This window comes from Ixodes scapularis, unplaced genomic scaffold, assembly GCF_016920785.2.
Source record: "Ixodes scapularis isolate PalLabHiFi unplaced genomic scaffold, ASM1692078v2 PGA_scaffold4__175_contigs__length_147842914, whole genome shotgun sequence".
In the NCBI taxonomy this organism is placed as follows: Eukaryota; Metazoa; Arthropoda; class Arachnida; order Ixodida; family Ixodidae; genus Ixodes; species Ixodes scapularis.
The window spans coordinates 105,550,629-105,575,421 of record NW_024609879.1 but is presented as its reverse complement, the minus strand read 5'-3'; the positions used below and the strand labels follow the sequence as shown (position 1 = coordinate 105,575,421).

Genomic DNA, 24,793 nt, shown 5'->3' with positions numbered 1-24,793 from the left:
GTTAGGTCGTAATAATTTAGCGAATGGGAAAACGCTGCCTGGGCGCTCGTTTCCCTCGGATCCCACAAGTTGGGGAAGCTTTCGAGGGAAAACTATATATATTTAGGGAATCTAGGGAACCCGAGTGAGCGCTTGTTTTTTCTCGGGCCTTGTCAGTTCTCAGTTGTAGCTTTCTAGGGAAAAATGGAAAAGATCCAAAAATCCCGAGATATCTTTCTTTTCATATTTTCCCCCCGCATTTCCCTAGTGTCCCTGGCGTGTCATGGCGCCTCCCAGGACTGGAGAGCGCTCGCACGCTGCGGGCGCACCGCCCCCTCGTCTTTGACAACGTTTCCCGCCAAAGACCTTAATGAGTTTTGGGGCCTATTCATGGCGGCCCTCTTTTCATTCGGACCCGGCGGCCGTTATCTGCTCATTAGCACTGGAACACCAGACTGGCGTCTTAATTAAAAGCCGACGATGGTTTTTCGCGCCTCCCCGCTTTCTTTTTTCTTTGACACATTTTTTGTTTTTGCTTTTTTTTACCAGATATTGTCGCGGCTGTTTCCCCATTTGGGGACGCGCTCACGGCCGGACTTCCCTTAACTCTGGTTCCCTTTTCAATATATATATATATATTTAGTGGTGCGTTTTGCGATAGAAGCTTTAAAAAAAATGGTGGCAGTGGTTTCAAATATGTGGGCTGCCGAAATAATTACCCTGTCGCGGAAAACGATGAGAAAAAAAAATGGCGTTGGAAAAGTATGCCGCAAATGTACTATTCGTCTTCACCGACCTTCCTCGATTCTTTTGTAACGTTCTCTCTCCCTGTTTCATTATTTATCTATCTTTTTGCTTGACCCATTAGTTTTCGAGAATAGGAAAGGAGAATATTCTCCAAAGGTAAGATTAAAAGTTTCAAATGATTTTAGGGAAGAAAACAAAATCTAACTTCCCTTTCAAAGCGCCATTGGAAAAATGGGGACGGTTTTGTGCAGACGCCGCAGCCAAAGGTTCGATTGGAATTAATGAGTGCGCCGGACCTGTTTTAAAGAAAAAAAAGATTTTGCTGCTCTTTTTCTTTTCCCCGTCTGCCCGGCGCGACAGATTGAACCGTAGGAGAAAATAAAAATGAGGAAAAACCGTTCCTTTTTGGGTGTGTGTTTGTCGTCTGCTACTGAGGTTAATTTGAAGGTTTTGCTCACGCGTTGGCAGTTTGGCTGTGGTGCTTTTATTGTGTATTTTATTTTATTATTAATATTGTGCGTTATAAATGAGGGGTCTGGGTTATTAACGATCCGGAATCTTGGCTGGAAACTTTGAATGGGACGAGAGAGATCGAGAAGCTCCCGTACAGGCGTCGGAGTGCACCCCAGTGCTTCTTCGTAAGCGGTATGAAGCCGCCAGGCTCGAATCCCCAGCGGGGATCTTCAATACGTAAACACCGTTCCGTTCTCCTCAGTTTTGTTCTGGAGCTGGTTTTCGTCGTATACCTGGAAATTGGTTATACTCCGAGCGGCAGCGGGGAAAAGTTTTGGGGCGTGGTTAAATGAAGATTAAATATCTCATTTCCGGAAGCACGGAGATGGGATTTCTTTGTTCAAACGGCGCCCGGTAACAAATGGGAATGAATATCCCATTAGTGAATCGCTTGCTGCTACTGTCATTTTTTTTTTTTTTTTTGCGATAATTTTTGTTTTGATTTATTCTGGATAACACTTTCCCACCGAGAGATCGGTCGTTTGTCTTCCATCCCACCCGTGCGCTGCGGAGCGTACGTGGAAAACGCTACTTCAGTGTTGAGCAGAGTTTTGCCTTTGCTTTTGATGCTCACGCTTTGGGGTGCATTCCGTTAGTGTAAGCAAACGGGCGTAGGTCCTATTTTTGTGTGTTCGTATTTGTGGAAACATCCACCTTAGCGTAAGGTCGGTGAATTAAAGAAAGTACATTAATTTATTTTTCGTCATGTGTTTGTTATTTAATGTCTATGTACTGTCTCGGAGAGTTGATGCATAGCCTCCTGGTTGATGCCTTATTGTCAAAATAAAATAAAAAAAATGCTTTTTTTTTTTTTTTTTACAAGTGTAATGCAGCAGTTTGGAACACTTGAAGTACTTATAAACTTTCCCCCAGAGCATTTCGAGTTACCTTGGGGCTTTGTAAACACTGACAGTATTCATGGAAATCCGTCAGTATTGTTGTGATTCTTTAACTCTATTATTTTTATGACAGCATTTTTGTTCCCCTTTACCCCAAAACTAGCGATGGAAAATTTCTGGAAGTTTTGAAGGCCGTAAAAAAAAATCTACGAAGGAAAAAGTTTTTTTTTTTTTTTCTCGGAAGCTTTGGAAACATTGGAGAAATGTTCTGAGCAGGAATAATTCAGCAGAAATCTAAAAGATAGCGACCAAAGTCAATAACGGCAAGAGCGTTTTTGGCGAATCTTTGTGGTGTATAGGAAATTTTCGTATACCGCGTTTCCCCCTCCGCTAAGCCCTCCGCAACGAAGAAGCCGCTACTGCGCCTGCGCGCCGATGGCCTTGAATATAGAGTTTCGGGTATCGTGGGGGGGTTGCGGAGGGAGTTGCGGGACGGCGAAAATGATCTACGTAAACTCTAATTCTGTTGATTGTTTTAGCATTAATGCAAACATTTATCAATTTAGCGAATTTCTTGCTACTCATCCGGCAGCTGTCGGCAGAAGAAACCCGATCCAAAAGGTAAATAAATCCAAAAGAATTCAATCCAATCGACCGGTACATCGCTTTAGCTTTGAGAACCCTCGTGCGCAACGCACCAAGTTCTCAGAACTCGGGAACGGTGTTTGTAAAGGACCAGCTGTATGTAGATTTGGTTGTTCCAATTACGAATTTTCAAACGCAACCCCTTTTGAGGCTTCGCATCGCAAGATGTTCAAAGTGACCTCTGGACATACGGCCTGCTGCAGCAGCATCACCCTAATCGACGAGATCGGAATCTGGATTTACGTATCCTTCAAGAAGAAGCCCTTCGGTGGAAGCTGTGTGGCCAGAACGTTTACCGCCGAAAAACGAAAGCGCAAATCTCGAGGAAAAACTGATAATCATATTAACCGGCATATTTTGATGCAAGCATTTGTTGACAGAATGACACCGAAGTGCCAAACGACACTTGGTGAAGCACTCGCGCTAGTGATATACATGTTCTGTCCAAAAAGTATTGGGAATACATTAACAAACAAACAAATATTGCAGATATACGTAAAATGAGCTACAATTCGTCAAAATAAGGTTTTTCTTCGCATACCTCTGTCGGCGCTTTTTCCACGCATGTACCGTGCCTAACGCCCACCTGGAAGTCTGCAACAGGAATCTCCTTCAGGCACTGCGTCAAAGCCGTTTTAACTCTTTCCACCGTCCGATAATGGTGTCCTTTCGGGCGTTGATTCATCCGAGCGAAGAGAAGGAAGTTGGGCGGGGCCAGGTCTGGACAGTAAAAAGGCTGGGGCAGCGTTACCACGTTGTGCTTGGCCAGCAACTCCCAACGCGTGGCCCGGCGCATTTGACTAATTTGACACACACTTTCCCCAGCTGCAAATCGTCTCACAATGCACGCTGGGTTCCTTTAGATTCAGCTCTCCGCTATCATTCTCACACATGTCGATCAGCGTCCAAAAGTTCTTTCACTTTTGCCACATTTTCCTCACTTTGGCTTGTCGACCGTCGTCTTGCGCTTTGCTCCTCCTCAACGTCCTCTCTTTCTTGTTTTAACTTTTGCCACTCAAAAACTTTTTTTTTTTTTTTTTTTTGCATGGAATTTGTTTTGTACATTTAACAGATCGGGGCAAGGGTCTTAGCACCGGATGTGTACAGTTTCATACGAAACTCGGTCGCGTACCGTCGTTCAATCATGCACCGCGCCGTGATTCCCGACGACACAACAAAACGGCTGCTCACTCCGGGCGCTATCCACGCTCTGCAAAGGCTTAGAGGCAACTGAACATGGTCAAGTCGTGTGCCTACGATATCCCACCAATGTCCCTGCCTAGGGAGACCACCCTGCACCACCCAGTCCCCTTCGCTAGCAAAAATCAATCCCGATACTTTTACTTTTTGGACAGACCGTGCATTCTAGTGGAAGACCTTGTGTCAATCGCCGAAAAGAGATACTGTTGGGCTCGCGTACACACCGCACTTTAGGTACTTGTTAGGTGGTCGGCTATTGGAGGCGGAGTGCGCCCGCGTGATGACACAGGTAGAAAACAAAGTCAAACTCTGCAGTTATGTGACAACATACTCACGGACGGCTGAACGAACTTACGAGGCGACAGCATCTTGAACTTCGGGGTGGCGTCGCCAATGTCCATCTTCTACAATGCGGTAGAGATGAGTGATACATCACAAGAGAGACTTCGAAGGTTATAGAAAAGCTTGGAACAGAAAAGGTTTTTGCCCTGGTTACAGACTGCGCTAACGCGTGGATGATCGTATGTCGACCCTTTCCTCGCATCGTTACTTTGGGATTTTGTACAGATGGAATAAACTTGCTGTTTTTCGACTTGAAGGTGGTGACATTACAGGAATTTCATAACAATTCCAAGTCCGTAATGAAATGCGTAAAGAACTCTCACGTTGTTGCGGCCCACTTTACAAAAAGGCAAGAAGTGTTACCAGCTGAAACTAGCTCGGAGCTAGAGCAACTTGATGTCACTGGAGTTTTTTTGAAGAACAAAAAAAATCTTGCAAAAAACCGTTATCGGCACTGAGCTTCAAGTGAGTAGAGAAATAAGAACCACGGTGTTAGACAAATATCACTTTTGGCGAGCTGTGCGGAGCAGAAAGGAGAGAGCAGCAGAAATCCTGCGTGAGAGGCGCAACTTCATTTGTCGTCCGTTCGCGCATCTGGTTTATCTTTCGATACTGATAGCGTAATGTTCACAGACTTGCGCATTTTATCACCAGCGCTGGTGCCACATTCTCAGCAATTTTCAGGTTACAACACCTTGCTGCATAAAATCCCTTAAAAAGCCACTAAAAAAATGCAAACAGTTTGGGTGGAACACGGAAATCAAAAAATAAAGTTTACGTGAAAAAAAGTTTTTTTTTTTTTTTTTAGCAATATTGATGGCGCGAGATTTATTTCAAATTCTGCGCTCTCCTCTCTACCTCAACGTGAAGGCGAAGCGGATCCACCTCTCCTCCACGTGCCCGAAATGCCGAGAGAGAAAACAAGTGGAAAGGAGGTGGTTAAACTCGACGACAGCTTTTCTTGGCAATGCAGTGGAGTGGAAGAGAGCCCGCGCACTGCTTTATTCAGCACTCAAAATGGGAGAGGAAACGCGTGCCTGTACCCTCCACTGCATTGCCAAGAAAAGTTTTCGTGCCTCGCGCCTCCAATATTGCTTTCAATTTTTTTTTCGCGTAAAATTTATTTTTTGGCACGCGTGTCCCAACCAGACTTGATTTTTTTTGTGTGTGTTTTTTAAGCGCGCTTACCCAAAAATAAATAGATAAACAGACAAAAATGAACTGGGCTATCTTTGGGGATGACGCAGCAAAACTTTATCAAAAACAATGGTAAACACAGGGGCACCCGCTACAAACCACGTGACACGGGAACTGATGCCGTAGATCGCAGACAAGGCACATTCGCGTTGCACAACGCGATAAATACGCGGAATTCGCTACGAACTGCTGTGTCATGGGGAAATATACTGCGGACTGCTGATACAGTAGATTCGTGTTTTACTGTGCGATAAACACGCGGAAACCGGCTACAAACCTACATGCCACAGGAACTGATATCGCGCAGATCGCGGACAAAAAACGCGGGAACTCGCTACAAACTCGCTTGTCACACGCGTGGGGTTACCGCAGATCGCGCGGTTGATGTGATTCCCGTTGGGCATCGCGTGATGTCCAACCGGAATTGGGGGGTGGGCGATGTTTCGTAATTTTTATGTTAGGGCCATTTACCCAGAAAAACGGGATGGGCGATCTCCCGGGGGAGGGCGCCTTTGCAGGATTTTACGGTAGGCCAACCCTTCTTTATTAATTTTGAGGATGCACAGTTTTATTTTTAAATTTTTAGGTTGTCTATTTTAATGAACTCTGATACATTATACATGATGAGTAAAACAGCTCAGGAAACACGGACTACGAAGATTAACACACACGACAGGACAATGCTGTACTCGCAACTGAAGAATTTTATAATTCTTCAGTTGCGAGTACAGCATTGTCCTGTCGTGTGTGTTCCTCTTCGTAGTCCGTGTTTTCTGAGCTGTTTTACCCATCATGTATAACGTCAACCAACTGGCCCAGTTCTCCACATTATTCTGATATATTAGATAAGTAGTTTGGAAACCCTGGTAGACATTCTCATGGTTCTCCATCATAGTTATCTTCAGAGCAACCTTTAATGAAAACTCAAGTGTACCATTGAATGAACAGGAATTTTTGATAACTCTTCTTCATTATTGTTCTACTGGAAACTTGCTTCTTGAACAGGCAAATCCTTGTACTGCATGATTAGTGCACCTGTACGCTTGTTTATTTTTGTGTTTCTTTTCCTTGCAGCAAGCAGCTCAGGCTGGAGCATTCCCTGGCTTCGCCAATATCCCACAGCTGAGCAGTGGTGAGTGTTCTATGTAATCCTAATGGGGCACTGGCGAGGCACTTGTGTATCTCTAGACTTTTATGGAAACTCGACCCATGAGGATACAAGATTCAAAAAAAAATATTTGCGAGTCAGAGCTCACTTTTCTTTTTGTTTCAGCAAAGAGAAAGTTTGTAGAGTTCTTTCCCCTACTCTTTTTGCCTTGGTTACGTGTGACAATGATGCAGAACTCTGGATATTTGGAAAATATAATACATCATCTGTGGAACATTTTCAATAATACAAATATGAGGGTCTTTACAACATAATCTTTGTGTCTAGGGAAACGCTTAAACTACTTTGCTTTAAAAAAAAGCTTTGAATGCATAATCCCTAGTAGGAAGACAACTTTAGTGACCCCCGACAGCTTTGGAAGTCTTTGATGTCACAGTTCTCAATAGATTTCCCCAGGTTTCGGTCGGAGTTCGCACCTTCTCCTCAACAAATACACAACTCTGCTGTGGAAGAAAAAGCTTTTGGGTGGTGCCTTGCAATATACCCTACTGCCGTGGTTCTCAAATGGGGGTCCGCGAGGCAAGCCCAGCAACAAAAGTTGTCTTTCTCAGATCGACAAGAAACGTTCCAATTTTTGGGTGAATTTTCTCGTGTGTATGTCAATGAAAGAAGTCTTTTTCACACTAGCCCTTAGTTATATTGTTATATTAATTTATTACATTATCATAATTAGCCTATACCTTTCCCTTCCGCTCCCCACCAACGGGGTCCTCCATCATCTCCGCCAATCTACAAGGGCTTCGCGAAACATCACTGGTTAAAAATCGTTACCACAATTCTTCGTGCAAAAAAAAAACATTTTTTTTTGTATGAATGTTAATAACATGAACGTCGTTTGTTCTTACATTGCCAGAGATCAAACTGTATGCACACACGTGGGCAAACTCTGAACTGTCATTGGCATATTCTGGCTGTCTGCTTATATTATCTTTCGTGTTCTCTCATTCTCACAAAGGTCTTGGATCCCTGAATGTGCAGCAGCAACTGGCTGCCCTGGCAGCAGCCCAGGCATCGGCAAACAACTCGAGTACAGGTGCAGAGCCACTGAACAGTTCTCTCACAAAGCAACAATCTTTCTAGCACCTTTTTTTTTTTTTTATTGGTTCTAGCAGGTTTTGGTTCAGAATGAGTCTTGTCTGCACTTCATCTTACAAGTATTCTGTGGTGCCATCAAATACAGAGGCATGTTAACTTAGCTGTGCTGCATGCCTTGTTTAAATGTGTGCTTGGGCAATCTGAGCACGTTCTAAATGCTCACACTAACACCCTTCCTTTCCACGATGCAGCACAATACAAATTGAGAAATACAGGTCATAAAAAAATTTTAATAAAATTTGAATCTTTATAAAATTTCCTAAAAAAATTAATAAGTGACATAGTTTACTGCCTCCTTCCATTCTTATTATCTCTCCCATTTTCTTTTGGTTTTTCTCTCCTTGTTAGCACTGTGCAAGAGTGTTGACTCTCTGTCACACTATGTGGGATTCAGACTCCTAGATCTTCGACTCTGATTATATTTTCCAGAATTTCGTGAAAATCCCCTTTCATATTAGTATTTTTTTTTTGTATCAATTAACCTTTTTAATATATAACCAATATGCTTCTCTTATGCATTTTATAAAATAAGCTGGCTATTGCTTTCAACTCCAGCCTAAAGAATTTGAAGACATCTTAAAATGTCTTCAAATTTTTTATGCTCTCCTAGATAACTCTTTTTTGGTCCAAATACAGCCTCGATTTCTTTTGTGCCAGTGTAAACCCTCAAAGGGGCACTAAAGTGCTTTTCAAGATCCTCGTGTAGTGATCTTAACTTAATCTACATGCTCTAAGCATCCTAAAAAACCCTAAGTTACATTCATGTACTGCCGTTTTGCATATTAAAAAAGTGGTCAAAGATTGCGACTCTTATCATTGTCGCAGAACAACAGAAGCGCCCCTGAACCTTGCTCAGTGTGGTCAAACGAGCAGCCGACCAGTCCGGCTCATCCACGCAGAAACCCATTTCTCACGGGGGGCTGGCGAAGGCCGTCTGTCGTTTGACCATATTCAGCAAAATTCGGTAGTGCCATTTGTTGTTCTGGACCAACAGTAAGTGGGTTTTTAGCACTTTTCTAGGATGCTTAGAGCTTGTAAATTAAGTTATGCCCATAAAACGAGGATCTCAAAAAGCCCTTTGGTGCTCTTTTAAGTAGCAAAGACATGCGCAATGAAAACCAGCATTGCGCATGTGTTTCCCTTTTGAGTTGTCACACTTTCTCGTGACAGTTTTGCACCTTCCTTGCACTTCCTTCTAAGCATGGTTTAAATCATTGTTTGTTTTTGTTTCAGGGTTGAACTCTCTGGGGCTCCAGGGTCTCACGGGACAGGGTGTCACCAGCGCATTGGCTCTGCCCAGCTCTGGTAACAATACCACCGGTAAGCTAAAAGCAGGCCTATAGTGGGGTTCTGTCTTCAGAGATAGGTCTAGGGCCATCATTCTTTTCTGCAGGGGCACTGTTCAAAGGTGTACATAGACAGACAGTCGGAAAAATTCTGGTCCACTGCCACAAAAGCCCCAAGCCATAGGGCCATACATGTTGTGAAGTGGGTTCGGTGGCCATGTGCATTTAACAGCCCAGCTTCCCTGCCCTTTCAAGCCCTCTTCTCAACTCAATAGCTCAGCTTGGTTCTAACATCTCCTAGATCCTCTACCCTAGGCCCGAAGCCCGCTTCCCCAGGTCCTTTCCTATGTTTTCTTTCTTAAGTTATCCTTCCTAGGTCATCTTTTCTAGGTGATCTTTTCTAGGTCTTCTTTCCTAGGTCCACTTTCCTTGGTCCTCTTTCTTAGGTCTTCTTCCCTAGGTCCTCTTCCTTATGCCACCTTCTCTATTCCCTCTCTCCTAAGTCCTGTTCCCTAGGTTTTCTTCTCTAATGCAACACAAAAAGCTTCTGCTGTTGTCCTAGGGTGTGGTTGAACTAAGGTGTTGATAGCAAGTATAAGTGATTGGACCATGGGTAGAAACTACTGTGTTGCTTACTTAAAAATGAAAGGTCCAGTTGCTCTACTTCTGGTCTGTGTGGTGGTGATATACAGATCAAGGAGGCTTTTATGCATGTTGCCCAACTGGGGAAAGTTGACTGACTTGACCCTTGTCTAGTAAGGTAGTTGATTTCCACCTGGCATGATCCTCTAGGGTTCATCAATCTCGATTTACTTTCTTAGTAGCATTCAAGCATCCAATTAATTGGAAATATAGAAAAGCTTGTTCAGTGCCAGGCATGCATTTCATGGTATAATCATTAAAAAGCTAAAAAAAAATGCTTGCTTGATACTTCATTAAAAAGCTGTTAATGTGTTGTTTTTTTTGCTTTTTGTTTTTCAGGCAGCAAACATTTTATTTTATTAATTTTGATGTCATGTTTTTAGGATAAGTGCTTTTATGCATTTGTTCATCTTCTGATTGAATAGCCTGTGTCACTGTTTTGCAGCAATAGCTGCACAAGCCCCAGTGGTGCGCAAGTATTTCGTTGTTCAGTGCCTCTCAAAAAAAAGAGAAATCTCCCATTTTTGCAGGCGAGCAGAACCCAAGCCTTGTATCCTTTCAATTCCTTTCAGACCTCAGCTGTGCAAATTTACAAAGCCTCGCAGCACTGGCGAACCTGGCAAACAGTCCTGGTGAGCCCCTCGTGTATTGATTCCTTGTATAGCTACAGACATTTCATGTTTAAAGTATGTCACCTCTCTAAGGTTGCTTTTTCTGCTGCTTTTTTTTGTTGGTGCATTATGAAAGTCACTTATTCTGTGTATGCGGATTTGAAAGCCGCTTCTGTGTTCCTTTGTGTTTTTGATGTGTGCATGTTGGTGTTAACACTGGGCATGTGGTTTTTGTTTTCTTGTGGTCACCCTTTGCATGCGGGCTTCTGGTTTCTGATGCGAGTCTCATTACATGTTCACTCATCTCATTTCGGGGCGCATTACATCTGCGAGGCAACATCTGGAGAGACCTCAGCTTTGGCTTGGCAAACAGACTGCCCATTGCGTGCATCGGGCTTTCCATGAGCATTACTGATTGTCTCTTTCTGAAACCTTACATTATCTATGTCAGTGATTGGCAGAATTGCACTTTTATGCAAAGGCAAATTTAATAGGCAGTTTATTTTAAGCTTCTATGATGAAAACAGATAAAAATAGAACAGCTGGGACAGTTGGTACATGGCTCAGTAAAATTGAGCGTGTCCTCATAGTTGCGTTGCAAGCAATACTAGGCATCTGCCAGGGCACATGCATTCGTCGCAGCTTATACCATCCAGAATCAATAAAATATTAGCATTTTAAGCACAGCTTCTTTTTTTTTGCAGTTATCCACATTATAATGGTTAAACCATGCCATCTATAGATTTTTTTCATTCCGTAGTTTAGCGTTACGGGCACAGTGTCTCCACCAGTGTAGTTAATGAGACTATTCGGATGGGGGTGACCACGCGGAGAGAGAGAGGGAGAGGAGGAGAGCCATGCCAACCTGCCCGGTCCTTTCTGTTTGCCTCGCCCCCCTTGGTGTGGCCATTGGCGGCCCCCCTCCTCCGCTGTGGTCGCGCACATAGTGCACCAGCCCTTTCCCGACCATCACTCCCTGCACCCCTCTTGCGTGGTCGTGACGGCAGACCGTCATCTCTCCGCCCATCACCAGCATTCTAACACAGGTGAGCCTCCTCCCTACTGCCGTGACCTGTCCCCCCAATTCTCTTACCCCCAGTCACCTTCCCTAGGTTATCTTCCCTCAGCTCTCCTGTCAAATCATTCCTCCCTGAGGTATTTTCTGTAGGTACTTTTCCTGAAGTTTTTTCCCTGTAGGGTGTGTTCCCTAGGTTCTCTCTGCTAGGCTCTCTTTGCTGGGTTATCTTCCCCAATTTCTCTAATTTTTCTTCCATAGGTTCTCTTCCCTAAACTTCCCAAAATTCTCAATTCTTTTCCCTAAGGCATTTTCCAAGTCCTCTACCCCAAGCTCTTTTTCCTACATCCTTCTTATACTTTATCACTTTTTCTTCTGTGTGTCCCCTGCGCCATTCTCGAACTTCCCTCCCACAGTTGCCTCTATGCCCTGTACTTTTCTCAAACGGCTTATTTAGTTAAAGCTGTGAACAGTGCCTTGGGCAGGGGAGCTCCTATGTGCTCACTTTATGGCTCAGTTTTATTCATTGGACAAATTTCGGACAGGTAAATCACCTGCAAAAAGAGACATTTTACGTAGTTTTGAACTGGTTGACTGCCTCCTGAGAATGCACTCTTCATTGGCATGAGCTGCTTTTACACTGGCAAAGGCCATCTCAGTTTAGTAATCGATCTCCTTCTCTGTAAATTTTTTTTTCTTTATTCTCCAACTGATCTGTATATTCCTAGGACCTTTTATTTAGGGCTTTTCTTGGATTTGCCACACCTTCCCTCTGGGATCTTGTTTCGACATGCTTCTATCATTTCCCATAATATGGCCCCTTCACTGTAGGGATTTCCATATGACCTTTTTCCACCATACCGATAGGATGCTGTCATCCCAAAATCTTTTCTCCCAAAACCCCACCCCTTCTCCTTAGCACACCCTTTTTCCCTCTAGGGCCCACCTCATACCGTCCCAGTCTATATGTTTTCACATAAGGTGTCATTATGCCATGAATCATGCAAAGGGCAAGCAACATGAGGAACATTAGCAAGAAATTTGTTCTGGATGGCTTGTGAGCCTGTACATATTGGTGCCACTTCACAAAGTGTTTTAATTAGGTTTTGTTGGTTGTGGCAGAACTCATTTCAATCACCTCATTACAGTCAGAAGCTAAATATAAGAACTTGCTGCAAGTAATGCTGGACAGTTGCATGCAACATTAGCTACTTTTGTGTCTAGCAGTGGCATCCTTCGGGATGTTTCAGTGTTGTTTGAAACATGGCAAAGTTTGTTCCAGCCCTATGAGTAAAACAGGCCTTCTTTTAGGTGAGGTATTGGTATGCTCTTCTGTTGTACATCGAATTTGCTCATAAATTCACCTTTAACTATATTACATGCTCATGGGTCCTTGAGCTGCATATTTCAACACTGAAGCTGTTGTTTACCTAACTCGAAATGTTGACCAAGCTTGGCATTCTGAAGGAGTCGTGAAGCAGTCCAAAAGCCTCCCTTGAAAGTTTCTCTGATTCAGCGAGAGTCTACAGAATAGTTAGCTTGTTCGAGGTGTCCAAATGCTGAAAACTCTGGAGTTGCCAGCACCAATGTAACTAAAGCCATGGCATCACTTGTGTATCTTCCTTCAATCCTGAGCACTGGCAAAAACTGTACAGTAAAACCTCGTTAATTCGGATCTTATGGAACCTGCAAAAATGTCCGAATTATCCGAAAGTCGCAATATCGAAAGGACAAAGAAAACTGTGCAAAAACGTTTCCTCGTGACATACCTTTATTTTGAGAAGAAATGTGTTATTGCCGCCTGCTTTGTGGACGACATTTGGGCGGAGGCAACAAGTTTCGTTAGCGCGGTCAGGTGCTCCACTTCACTGTCACTGTCAGTGCAAGTGCAGTGCGCTGACGATTTAGCACAGCAACGCCTCTTCTAATTTCGGGTGCACCACCTTCCACAGCCGCTTTCTTTTCGCATTGAACTTCTCGCTCTCGAAAGCCTGTAGGATCTCGGCCTCAATTTTCACGTACGTAGCCAAAGTGGTTCTACTTTTTCGTCGTACAGCTGCAACGGTAAAAGAGTAGCACAAGTGACCGATGACCGGAGCGGCAAAATTGTGACACGCGGCGCTATTGTTCCCGAACGCACCGATAGCGAGAGTGCCAGTCATGTTGCATGTTTCAACGCGGGGGTGGCCGGCAAAAAAATTTAGGGATAAGGTAGCTGTTAAAATGTGGGCTTTAGGATGGGCTGCTTTCTGCCGGCCGCCCCGCGTTGAGGCATGAAATGTGACTCACCCTCGCTAATGGTGCTCTCAAGAACAGTAGCACCATGTGTCGCGATTTGGCCGCTCCGGTCGTTGGTCGCTGGTGTTACTCTTTTTCTGTTGCAGCTATACTCCTGCCACTTACATGCCAGGAGAGTAGCGTGCTGACGCATGGCAATCCAGAGCAAAACTGGTGCGAAACACTTAGAACTGGAAGAGCGAAGAGCCATGGGAAAACCAGAAAAACCACATGGTGCACCTTGGATGGATAACGGTCATACCCTTTGGAACGGACGGTAGCTTGCACTCCTGCAAAATTCGTTTAAATTAACCATAGCGCGCCACGTTCCCTCCAAATTAAGGAGCATTTGGTGCCATTGACTAATACACACATCTGACGAGACCGTATGGGCAGTTCAAATTATCAGAATTTCCAAACTACGGGGGTTGAATTAACGAGGTTTTACTGTAATTTGTAAAAGCTGGCTGTCATTTGCAAAATCTGGTTTTCAAAACGAGGGAGCCTGTATTAGACAATATTTAGATTTTTTTTTTTTTATGTAGAAGCTATCATTAGATTTTCTGGTTTATTGTGTAGTACAATAAATTTAAATGTAAAAGTAGAATCAGAATTTGGAGGTTATTACTTCGAACTCTCGAACTCCACAACATTGTACATTCCTATTGTATCTAGGATGCTGTTTTACCACTGTCAAAACTGCTTTTACCTGGTACTGCCCGACAAACATTGATAATTTGAATTGATGTTATGGGATATGTTTCCGATAGACATCATCAGCTTTTTCATGCTCCTTTTGATTCTGCTTTGAATCTTTTGCTGGCTTAGCACTCACCTTTCTAATGTTCTAGTCCCCCACTATGCCAACAAACAGCCAACATTTCTTTCAACATAACTAAAAGAAAACATTTTCCCAACTGATGCAATATTTGACTTATCATTTATTTGTGTACGTGTTCTGTTGCCAATTGGTAATGCTCAAAAAAATGTTAATATAATGTGTGCTTGGCTTGTCCACAAACAACATTCGTTGTCTGTTTGCATAGTGAGACAAAGTCACTAGGGTGCTCAAGCAATTAAACTCATCAAAGCTTCATTCACATTATCCTTTTTCTGGTGGGGGTTGCTTTCATATCTTTCTTTTTGTATGTGTGTGTGTGATTTTATTCCTACTGTGTGGCATATTTCTAGATTGTGCTTGTACCTTGTGTGTTGCTTGGTGTCGCCGTTTTTGCCTTTGATCCATTTCAGTTGGTCCGCTCAACTATTGTTTTTTTATTGTCTTTTTTATTGAGGTATTCATATGCAAGTTTGAAATAGAGAAATTGTACGCCTGGCTGACATGTGCTCGCATTGCCTAGCCCTGGCTTTCTTGACTGTGCTACAAGTTGCTGTTTAGTTTTAGAAAGCATTGAATAAATATTTATTTTAGGATCTCAGGCACATTAACCATTTGGTTTCCATAGAGATTGCAACCAGTTTGTATTCTACAGAGCCCTTCTCATGAACTGTATAAGGTGTTGTTAATTGGGAGGCTCGCTAGAAAATAAGCTAGAAAAATTGATGCCTGCATGTAACATGCCCAAACTTTCATTAAGTGTGTATTATAGTGATGAACTTTACCTTGTGAAATTTCAAGTTGTAGCATTCGTTCTTGTGAAAAATTGGAATGCCCTGGACATATACAGCAGTGAGCTCAGTTCGAGATGAGAGAGTTGCCAAGGAGTCGTGTTTATGGCACCATCTTCCAATAGTCACTAAAATGTGCTGTGTCAAAAATGGACTGAACTGTCGTCTGCCGTCAGGGGTCTTCACCACAAGCCTGACTCTCGGGCAATTTGGCGAATTGTTGTGAAGGCCGTCTTTGAAAATGTCAAGGGTACTGTTTTAATATTTTACATGAACAGAGACATGCCTTGAAATTTTATGAGGTGCCAACTCTAAAAGTGCTGGTTAATTAAAGTTTATGCTCGTTACCTGCAGGTGCCAATTTTTGCAACTTATTTTACATCCATCTACTCTATTCATTACATCCTTTACGTGAGACTCAGCAACTGGGGAAAAGGTTTTGCTGTGGTTGTGCTATGCAGCATGCATGGCAGTGTCTGTCACAAGCTTTTCAAGTGGTGCATACAGTAGTGAACAAATCAGGCTTGTGGAGAATATGGAGCATGAAAGCTACCTATGCACTAACATATGATCATGGGATTACTTGCTTCTTTCTTCTGCCACTAAGGCAATGTGCATACTTGTACTTACCTATTTAATTTGTAAACCTTATGCACATATCTTAAAAAGCTAACTCACTCTTTTTATGCACAATAAAGATTAGAGGTATGATTTCGGTTATTGAAACATAAGTTGGTACTACCTGTTAGAACTTCAGATTGGGCGAGTTGGTTGTTCGTGTTGGCCGACGTTCCAGCGCACTAAAAAAACTCGTTTACGCTTTCACACCCACAAGGAACAAAACTCTTACACAGCACTCTGTGTGAGAGTTTTGCTCCTTGTGTGTGTGAAAGCGTGAGTGACAATTTTTTTAGTGCACTGCAGTGTTGACCAACTTGGTGCTACCTGCTCAGTTAACACCAAGTTGCTTTACTTAAGTCAGTTGTTCTCGACCACTGATGTTTCACAATGATAAAAGGGGTAAACGAAGCAAATTAAATGCCTGCAAACCAACTTTGAAGCTCTGAAACTGAGAATAATCAACCCTCCTTGCTCCGTGCACATGGTTTGGTCTATTTAGTTTTGTGACATAGCCAGCCCCTAATCGCTCCGAGCGCATGATTTGGTCTATTTAGGTTTGTGGCATAGCCAGCATCAATTTCGGGGACACCAAGGGGGCCTTTGGGGCTCCAAAGGGTCTGTGCATTCCGATTTGAGTATGACTTAAAGTAGCATATAGAAAGCCAGCTAACTCTTTTTACAGCCATTAATGATTTAGGTGTGTGGGATGCTCTATATTAGAACTATAATGCCAGTACCACCTGCTTATGCAATACCAAGTTGTCCTGCTTTAAGACATGGAACAACAATTAATGCTTTTCACAGCACTTATAGGATCCAAACTGGCATTGCTGTCCTTTGCTGCTTAAAGACGACATACAATCTCAGTTTTCTGCAGAGAAAATAATCCTCTTAGCACTCCCCTCTACTAAGCTGCGAGAAGAGCCAGGTTGGGGCAAGGTAAAAAGTGGAGAAAATATAAGGGAGGAGGAGGTAGCAAAAGTGGAAAGCGCAGTGTGTAGGTCGGCCTCTAAGTAGGAGAGCTTGCGGGATTTGCTTGTGCCTAATCTGGTGGCAATATGACTGCAAGGTATTGCTTCTATTCTGTCGTTCCGGTACTTGTTCAGTACTTCTCTGGTCCATTTCCAGCACTTGTCCGGCATTTGTCTGGTACTTGTCCGGCAGTTGTCAGGAACTTGTCTTGCATTCATCCCGCACTTCTCTGACACTTGTCAAGTAGTTGTTTGACACGTGTTTGGCCCTTGTCTGGAACCTATCCTGCACTTGTCCAGCACTTGTCTGGTGCTTGTCAGGTAGTTGTTCAGCACAGTCCAGCACTTGTCTGGTACTTGTTTGGCATTGATATCTATCCTCAAAAATACTAAAGGCTGTAACCTGCCATTTACCATAAAATACCGCAGAAGCACCCACTTCGTTCAAGCGCCCACTATTAACATTTCACAAACGTGGGAATTCGGCAAATTATACGTTAAGCGCCCAGTCTCACCGGACAAGCACCGATGTCTGAATTAACCCAGATTTTAGTGAAAGTGACGTGGCTGCTCCCCTGGTATTTTATTGTAAGTGTTTGTTTTCATTGAAGTATGATTTATGCTACTGTGAACGTTCTCCTGCCAGAGGCAGCCATTGGCAAAGTGCTAACCCTATCATGGTGTCACGTATGTACCCTCCCCGGACAGCAGCACAGCGTTGGGCGAGCGACAGGCCATCGTTCATGGACGGTCACCTTTTTGCTCCAGGGATCAACCCCATGGTGGTGCAAAACTTGGCCGCTCTGGCAGCTGCCGGAAGCGGGAACAACTCTGCCGGCATTCCGGGACTCTCGGCCGCGGGTGAGCTCGCGAGCTCTTCTTGCGTCGGGCTTGCGAGTAGGAGGGCTGAGACCGGGGCACGGTATAAGGAATATAGGTGTGGACAGACAGCATGGCAAAGGCTGCGATGCAATCGACAAAATAGTCTCATTGGCATACACCCCAGTAGCCTATTCCAACAGCATCTCCACCAGCCTGACAATGCAAAGTAGGAAAAAAGAAAAGTGCTTTGTTGTTATGGGGCTTCTGTGCATCTGCTTTCTGCTTGGCATGTCTGCAATGACCTTGACGAACGATGGCTTGAATACCGTGCCAGAGGTCTCTCCGCTTCAATTCCTTCCTAAACTGTTCCTGCCACCATTGAAGCACAATATTTAGGTCAATGACGAACCGATGTTTAAGCAAATGTGCGTAGTACTATAGCCAAGTCCTACATGACGCTGCACATACAGAAAACAACTTGAAAAACAGACAAGGCTCCCTCAGAGAAGCATGGGAAACCGGGCCCAAAACAGGCAACCACTAGCCTGTCATGGAAGAGTCATCTGTAGCTCCCGCTTTGTTCTGTTTGAACCTCGAACACGACTCACTAAACTCTCTGCGAAACTTTTTTGGGGGGGAAGGGCGGGAGGGAAACCACACTCCTTATTTCGCTTCCTTCTCTTATCGATAGCCAGGACATCTTCCAAGTATTTGGATAGTAGTAGTATAGATAAATGGGGGCTAGTTGGTACATCACTGAATGGAAAGCGCCGAATAAACAAGGACGAAGAAGGGGACAGAGACTAAGTGCACTCTCAACGGAAGGTTTATTGAAACAAACATGGATTATTAATACAGTCTATCTGGCTGCTGGCTTAGAAAGAAAAACTCCTTATCTGTCAAGTGCGGTGACGGTGCACTAATACACAGGCTCTCCCCTTGATCTCTTATGCAGAATGCCTCATGTATTTCTTGCACTGTTTTGTTTGCGTATCTGCCCAGAACTGCTGTTTTTCCAATTCCGGACCACATGGGCTCCTATCGGAGTGCACCGCGAGATCGCCCGACGGACTGTTTCACTGACCAGGCATGTTCTCTGGCTCCCTCATTTATGCAACGCCCCGTTTGGCCCACATATGATTCCCATTACTCATTGGTATGTTATGTACCACTGACGTTTCACACTCCACGTATTGCTTTGCGTGTTTCTTTTGGCACCCTTTACCCTCTCCCTTTTCGTTTATTTTTGAACATAGTTGGGGAAAGCTTGTGTGGCGAGAAATACATGAGGCATTCTGCATAATAAAGCAAAGGGAGAGCCTGTGTATTAGTGCGCCGTCACTGCGCTTGACAGATAAGGAGTTTTTCTTTCTAAGCCAACAGCCAGATAGACGGTAGTAATAGTAAATGTTTGTTTCAATAAACCTTGCGGTGAGAGTGCACTTCATCTCTGTTTCCTTCCTCGTCCTTGTTTATTCGGCGCTTTCCATTCAGTCTTTGGGTAACATGCATGTTCTCTAGAGGTGGTGGAATTCCACAGCTGTGTCTTTTTCTTGAACATACTCCCCGGTAAAACGGATATTTTGTCCAAAACCAAAAAGCAGTCTGTGGGAAAAAAATTAACCTAGAAAAGACAGCCCTGATTTCGAAGAAAAATAAACATTAAAAACACGAAACCCTAGTTATCTCCAAGGTCACTGGAACTGGAATTCCCAAGGCCTCGTTGAGTTGAGTTGAAGTGGTGCTTACCATAATATCCCGAGTCATCGCCCACCCCACTTTTTGGGCCAATATCGATTTCCAAAAAAACACCCAGTCATCGCCCACACCTTCAAATGCCCCAACGCTGACTCCGCGATCCTGGGACATTCATCCTACCTCAATGACACGTCCGCGGACCTTACAGTTGGAGAACGTCCGTGACAAAGTAAAACAAAGGAGAGAAAGACACTTCTCTTTCTTCACGCATTTCCTCCGCGATCGACCTCGAAGTCGTAGTGTATCCGTGCGAAAAAAAACGATGGTGATAACAGAATGAAAGTTTGTTTTGCATACATAAATATTGTACCGATAAAAAAAAAAGTCAGAAAGATAACACAAGCAGTAACCCATTCAGGGATCACGATCCCATTCAGGGATTGCAAGGTAAGGGAACGCCCCATATCCAGGAATGTAACTGCGGAGGGTAAGTTCAAAGTCTGTTTCCGCCAAAGTAAGGTCGCCGCGAACCCCCTTCTCCTGGCACGTCGCGACGGCGGTTTTGCAGTGTTTAAAACAAAGCCATCGGGTAAATGAAGCTTTGTTGGAAAGACGCACACAGACGTTTGTATAGCGTCTCATGTCGAGCTCCGTGTTCGTGGTGCCGTCCACGCCACGCAGCAATGCCGCCTTAACCCACATTGATAGCATGCCTTGCACAAACGCACGCATGTATGTACCAAACAAAAAAGTTGCGCAAGAGCCTGTGATTGGCAAGGCGCCCGACTTGGGCCGACAACAAAATATTTGCCAACGCGATCGCCGGCTTTTCCGCTTTCCCAGCATTGCTCTTCGTCTCTTCTTTGGTCCACTCGGTCGCTTGCCTGTTGCGCCTGGTTGGTTTTTGTTTTTCTGTGGACTTCTTTTTAATGTGAAAGCATTAACTGTTTTATGGAGCGAGCTGACGTTATCAGTTTGAAGCGCGAAAATGGCTCCTGGTTTCCAACGCCTTCGGTTCCTAGTACGCAGCAGACGACAAAGGGAGTGGATGAGCGGATTGCATGCTTTCGAATTCACAACTCGTAAGAAATGCTCAGGTGTACCTCGAGCTTTTTTTTTTTTTGAGCAAACGTGAAGAACATGGTGGATTAACGTGCTTTCACAGAACAAACGTTCGCTGTATGCCGATCGGCGGTGTTTATGGCACGTATGCAAGCAATGGGACTTCATTATAGTAAAATGTTCTTTCATGGGCATTTTTTGTATAAAACAATAAAACTAATTCCAGTTTTGAGTTTAATGTATCTCTTCTGCAGCCGCGATAGCCGCACAAAACTGCAGCCGCACAAAACATGGGTGTTTTTTCCTTCTTTTTTTTACTTTTTGTGCTTACCCATTGAGACATGGCCCACCTCACTTTTTTATGAATTTCAGGCTGCAGGATGGTGAGCGATGACTCGGGATATTACAGTAGGCGGCAATTAGGTCAGTGCTATGTACCCAACACACCTGTGGTTGCCTACACTGGATACAAGAGTAGGCCCTGATGGTTCTGCTCTGGGGCCCAGAGTAGGGCCCGGACACTGTACGCATAATGCCCCGCACATGATGCAGGGTACAAAAATGTGACACGAATCAATTGATCTTTATTTCTTACTGATATAGCAAAACTGCCAGGCTGTAAAGGTTGAGATATGAAACAGGGAAAATAACTTTTTTTTATTGTGGTTTGTTTCTTGTATGCCCATTTTCAGGCTTTAGAATTTGGCACTTCATAATTTTCTTTCTTTCTTTTTAATCTAGTCGGCATATAATCTACCTCAAGTACAGTTAACGAAAGTCTTTGCTGGCCTTATGATACAAAATTAATTTAAGTTGTTAACATCCAGGGTAGATCTTTTGATGTTCGGTGGAGATCTTTTTTAGAGAGCTAGGGCGTTCCGATATGCCAGAAAACATTTTTCTACCTGCTGTCACCTGAAAATACACTCTTAAGCATGCTGAGGAAGTCTTTACTAGAAAGATGTGATTAAGTCCCAAAGCCTTTAACTCACTCATTCGTGTAGTTTAAGCCCAGACATGGTGGTTTCAGACTGTTTGGAGGGAACAGCACAAAAAAGACGTAGGACGAGGTCGAAGAAACGCGCAGACAGGGCGCTGTCTGTGTGTTTCTTCGACCTCATCCTACGTCCTTTTTGCGCTGTTCCCTTCAAACAGTATGTACCACCAACTAGCCCAACTACATGCCTTGCTGTGGTTTCAGATACTGCATTAAGAAACTGAACAATTATGAACCAACTTGATTTTGCTCCCACCTTTTGGTGTACATCTTTTCTTCAATGGTGCAGATTACTCTAATTTGTTTTGGACCAAAAATAGAAGTCCTTCCCAAAACGCCTCTCTAAATCTTAGAAGTCTGCACGGGCCATTATTTAGGAGCCCAGCCCAGCCCAGCCTGACCTCTCTTAGGCCTGGTTCGCCTGTGGCCCACTATCCATTTTTGACAGCCGGCCTGACGCTAATTTTCACAGGCCCACTAGGCCTGCTCTTATTTTCGCCCCGTATGAATAGCTCACAAATTGCGTGGCATGGTAGCTCGCTTGCCACTGTTATATGTGTTGACTAGGCTACCCAATAGTCAATGCGATAAGCATCATTTTTTCTTTTTTGGTGCTATTATTAGATAAACCAATCTGCGGGCCTAGGCAGCTCAATAAGAAAGATCACTCTGTCATTCTTTTTTGCAACCAAACCCATCTATTGGAAGGGACATAAAAATAGAAATGAAAAGCAGCTGCAAGAAAAACCATGTGTTGAAGTTGAAAAGGAAGGGAAACATTGCAACGGGTTTGGACGGAATAACGGACGAAGTTCTTAATTGCCCAATCCGAGAAAAGGTCTGCGAGATATTATTTAGGAAAAGCATCCCTCAGGGGGACCTTTTCACCCATATTGTGGATGCAGACACTTTTACATACAGATAGATGGTTTATGCCTGCGAGGGTATTCATTGTGAAGGCACATATGCGTGCATGTATGGGGAGATGCGACTGTATGATGGTGGTGCCACTGCAGCCCTGATGTGCTATGGGACCCTCTCAGCCCTTCAAACCCTTTGAGCCTTTCAAACCCCTTCAGCCCTTCAAACCCCTTCAGCCCTTCAAACCCCTTCAGACTCTTCAGTCTTCCAGCTCCCCTTGTCCCTTTAACCCCTTAGATGCCAGAATGACCTTAAACTAAAAATGCAGTTTAATGAACGCAAGTAGACAGGCAAGCTGGTTAAGGACAGACATGGCAACCCTGGAGCAAGGGGACAAAAAGGATGGACAGACACGAAACTCTGAACACGGCTAAAGATTTATTTTTCAGACCACGTCCTTAAATAGGCCGACAACCACACAAGGAGACACACACTGCCTGAGTTCACACAACCGTGGCAAGTAAGAACCAAATTATGGATGACCCCGGCAACCTACAAGAGGTCACTAGTTTGTAGGTACACAAGGAAACCCTAAAAGAGACAATGCTCTCGCTAAAGGCAAGCAACCAATGCAAAGGAACCAAGATAAGCACTTCAACCACACACTTTTCCCCCAGCCGGTGGCAGACCCAAGGAAACTAGTCCAAAAAACAATAGAAAAAAGACTGAAAAAAACCAAGTGTTAAAGGGGCCGTGAGGAGGTTTCTAAGATCGCCTAATTATGTTGATAACTCACTCTGCGGGCTCTAAGCATCCTAGAAATTTTTTAATCACGACGATATACGGCCGATTTCCCCATTAAAAAAGCAACCAAAGATTGAATAAACCAAGGTCATCACAGAGAATGGGAGGAGCCGTTCTCGAAACCAGAACCACTGTCAGCCAATAGCAAGTGGAAGATCCTCACGTCTCCAACTGGCAGACCCGCAGAGTGATATCTCGAATGCACGTGGCTCATCGCCCGAATAGCCTGGATTTAGCCCGGACTTCGGATGCCCAGACAAAGTCGACCGTCATCTTAGCCATCGCTTCATCGCGCCATAGCTCTCGCTAACTTGATGCCTCTCAAGGAAGAGATGTTTCGACGAACAGCCAACATGGGGTCCATCTCTTATGATGCGACACCGTTGCATGCCGTCATAAATTCGAGCGCCGCCAACCGCACACCTTCTCGGCGCGGTTGGCGGGCCACGCCAACCGTGCCGAGAAGGAGCCAGTCTGCTTGAGGCAGCAGACGCACCCGACAACAGAATCTAGCGGCTTGGTAACACGCATTGGTCTTCTTCGCACAGATTCTGTCGCTCACGGAATCTGTGCAAGGAAGACCAATCTGTCAGTCCAGCAAGCGCGCGCTCGAGTGCAGACAACCAAACACATCACTTCAGCAAAAGATGAGAAAAAAAATAAAACATTGTGCACTGTTTGGAGACGATTATCGCAATATTACGTTCCCTCTCCGCAAAAGATTAACATTTTTCTCATACTCTTGTTTGCTCTTATCATCTACAAAAGCATACACATTTACAAGAGCATCGTTTGCAATCTCCACAAAATGTTGCATTTTCATTCGTCACATGTTGCCGGAACCACGCTCCTTCCATTCTTTGCAATGACCTTGGTGTATTCAATCTTTGATTACTTTTTTTAATAGGGAAATTGACCGCGCATCATCGTGTTTTAAAAGTTTCTAGGTTGCTTAGAGCCCGCAGAGTGAGTTATCACGTTGGCGATCTCAGAAACCTTCTCAGGACCCCTTTAAAGGGATACTACAACGAAATTTTGGTGCTCATTTTTTGGCCTATATGTGTTCAAAGGAGCAGTATCACATCAAACATACTAATATCTTGTTAAAAAAGTCTCGAAAAGGAATTTTAAAACGAATTAAACGATTAGCAAAGAGCACCTGGTGGATGTCGCTAACGCCTCGCTTGTAATACCCGTCTAGGAACCTTGACAGCTAGTGACGGTGAGTGTCTCGCCTCCGGCCACGACGAGAGAAGAGGGGGAGGAGGAACTCCCCTCTTCCGGAGAATGCCTTTTGTGTGTCACAGAAGTCGCTATTGTCCCCCTACAAGACTATAGAAGATTAACCCGTCACTCAAAATTCGTACAAAATCAGCCGCTTCAGTGGCTGGAACAACCAGGCCATCCTCCCGACGTCAGCCTCACCGTAGCTTTGCTCGTCCCGAGACGACCTATGTCACGATTGCGTCGGATGTCACGTGGTCTCCGCTGGGCCTTCTCTGAGCGCTTGTCAGAGTGGGCTGTTTATAACGAAAAATACAGCCACCAGGCTCAAAATACAAACGTGCGATTGTCATCTACGGATATTGTGGATCATATTCAACCTATTTTTGAAAACGACAGGAATATTTCAAATTTCGTTGAATTATCCCTTTAAGAAACATTTTAATAGGGTTGGTAAGAGCAACGGACATATTGCTTAAACATCTGATATTCCTAGAAATCGTAGACTCCTTTACAAGATGCTTATAGACGTCTCTTTCCTTACACAG

The 24,793-nt window shown here is 44.1% G+C and overlaps 1 protein-coding gene across 26 annotated transcripts in view; it reads left to right on the top strand.

Moving 5' to 3' along the window:
• LOC8034521 (CUGBP Elav-like family member 1-A) overlaps positions 1-24,793 on the top strand; it is a 505,021-nt gene that overhangs the window by 449,741 nt on the left and 30,487 nt on the right. For 8 of the 26 annotated variants that reach the window (XM_042293297.1, XM_042293295.1, XM_042293296.1 and 5 more), the window contains 6 exons: positions 6,537-6,594; positions 7,586-7,663; positions 8,959-9,045; positions 10,226-10,285; positions 11,212-11,310; positions 17,489-17,638. In XM_042293297.1, the coding sequence (XP_042149231.1) occupies positions 6,537-6,594; positions 7,586-7,663; positions 8,959-9,045; positions 10,226-10,285; positions 11,212-11,310; positions 17,489-17,638 (532 nt within the window). Of the gene's footprint in view, positions 1-6,536; positions 6,595-7,585; positions 7,664-8,958; positions 9,046-10,225; positions 10,286-11,211; positions 11,311-17,485; positions 17,639-24,793 lie in introns of all 26 variants that reach the window. The other 18 variants (XM_042293307.1, XM_042293308.1, XM_042293305.1 and 15 more) reach the window with 4 other exon arrangements.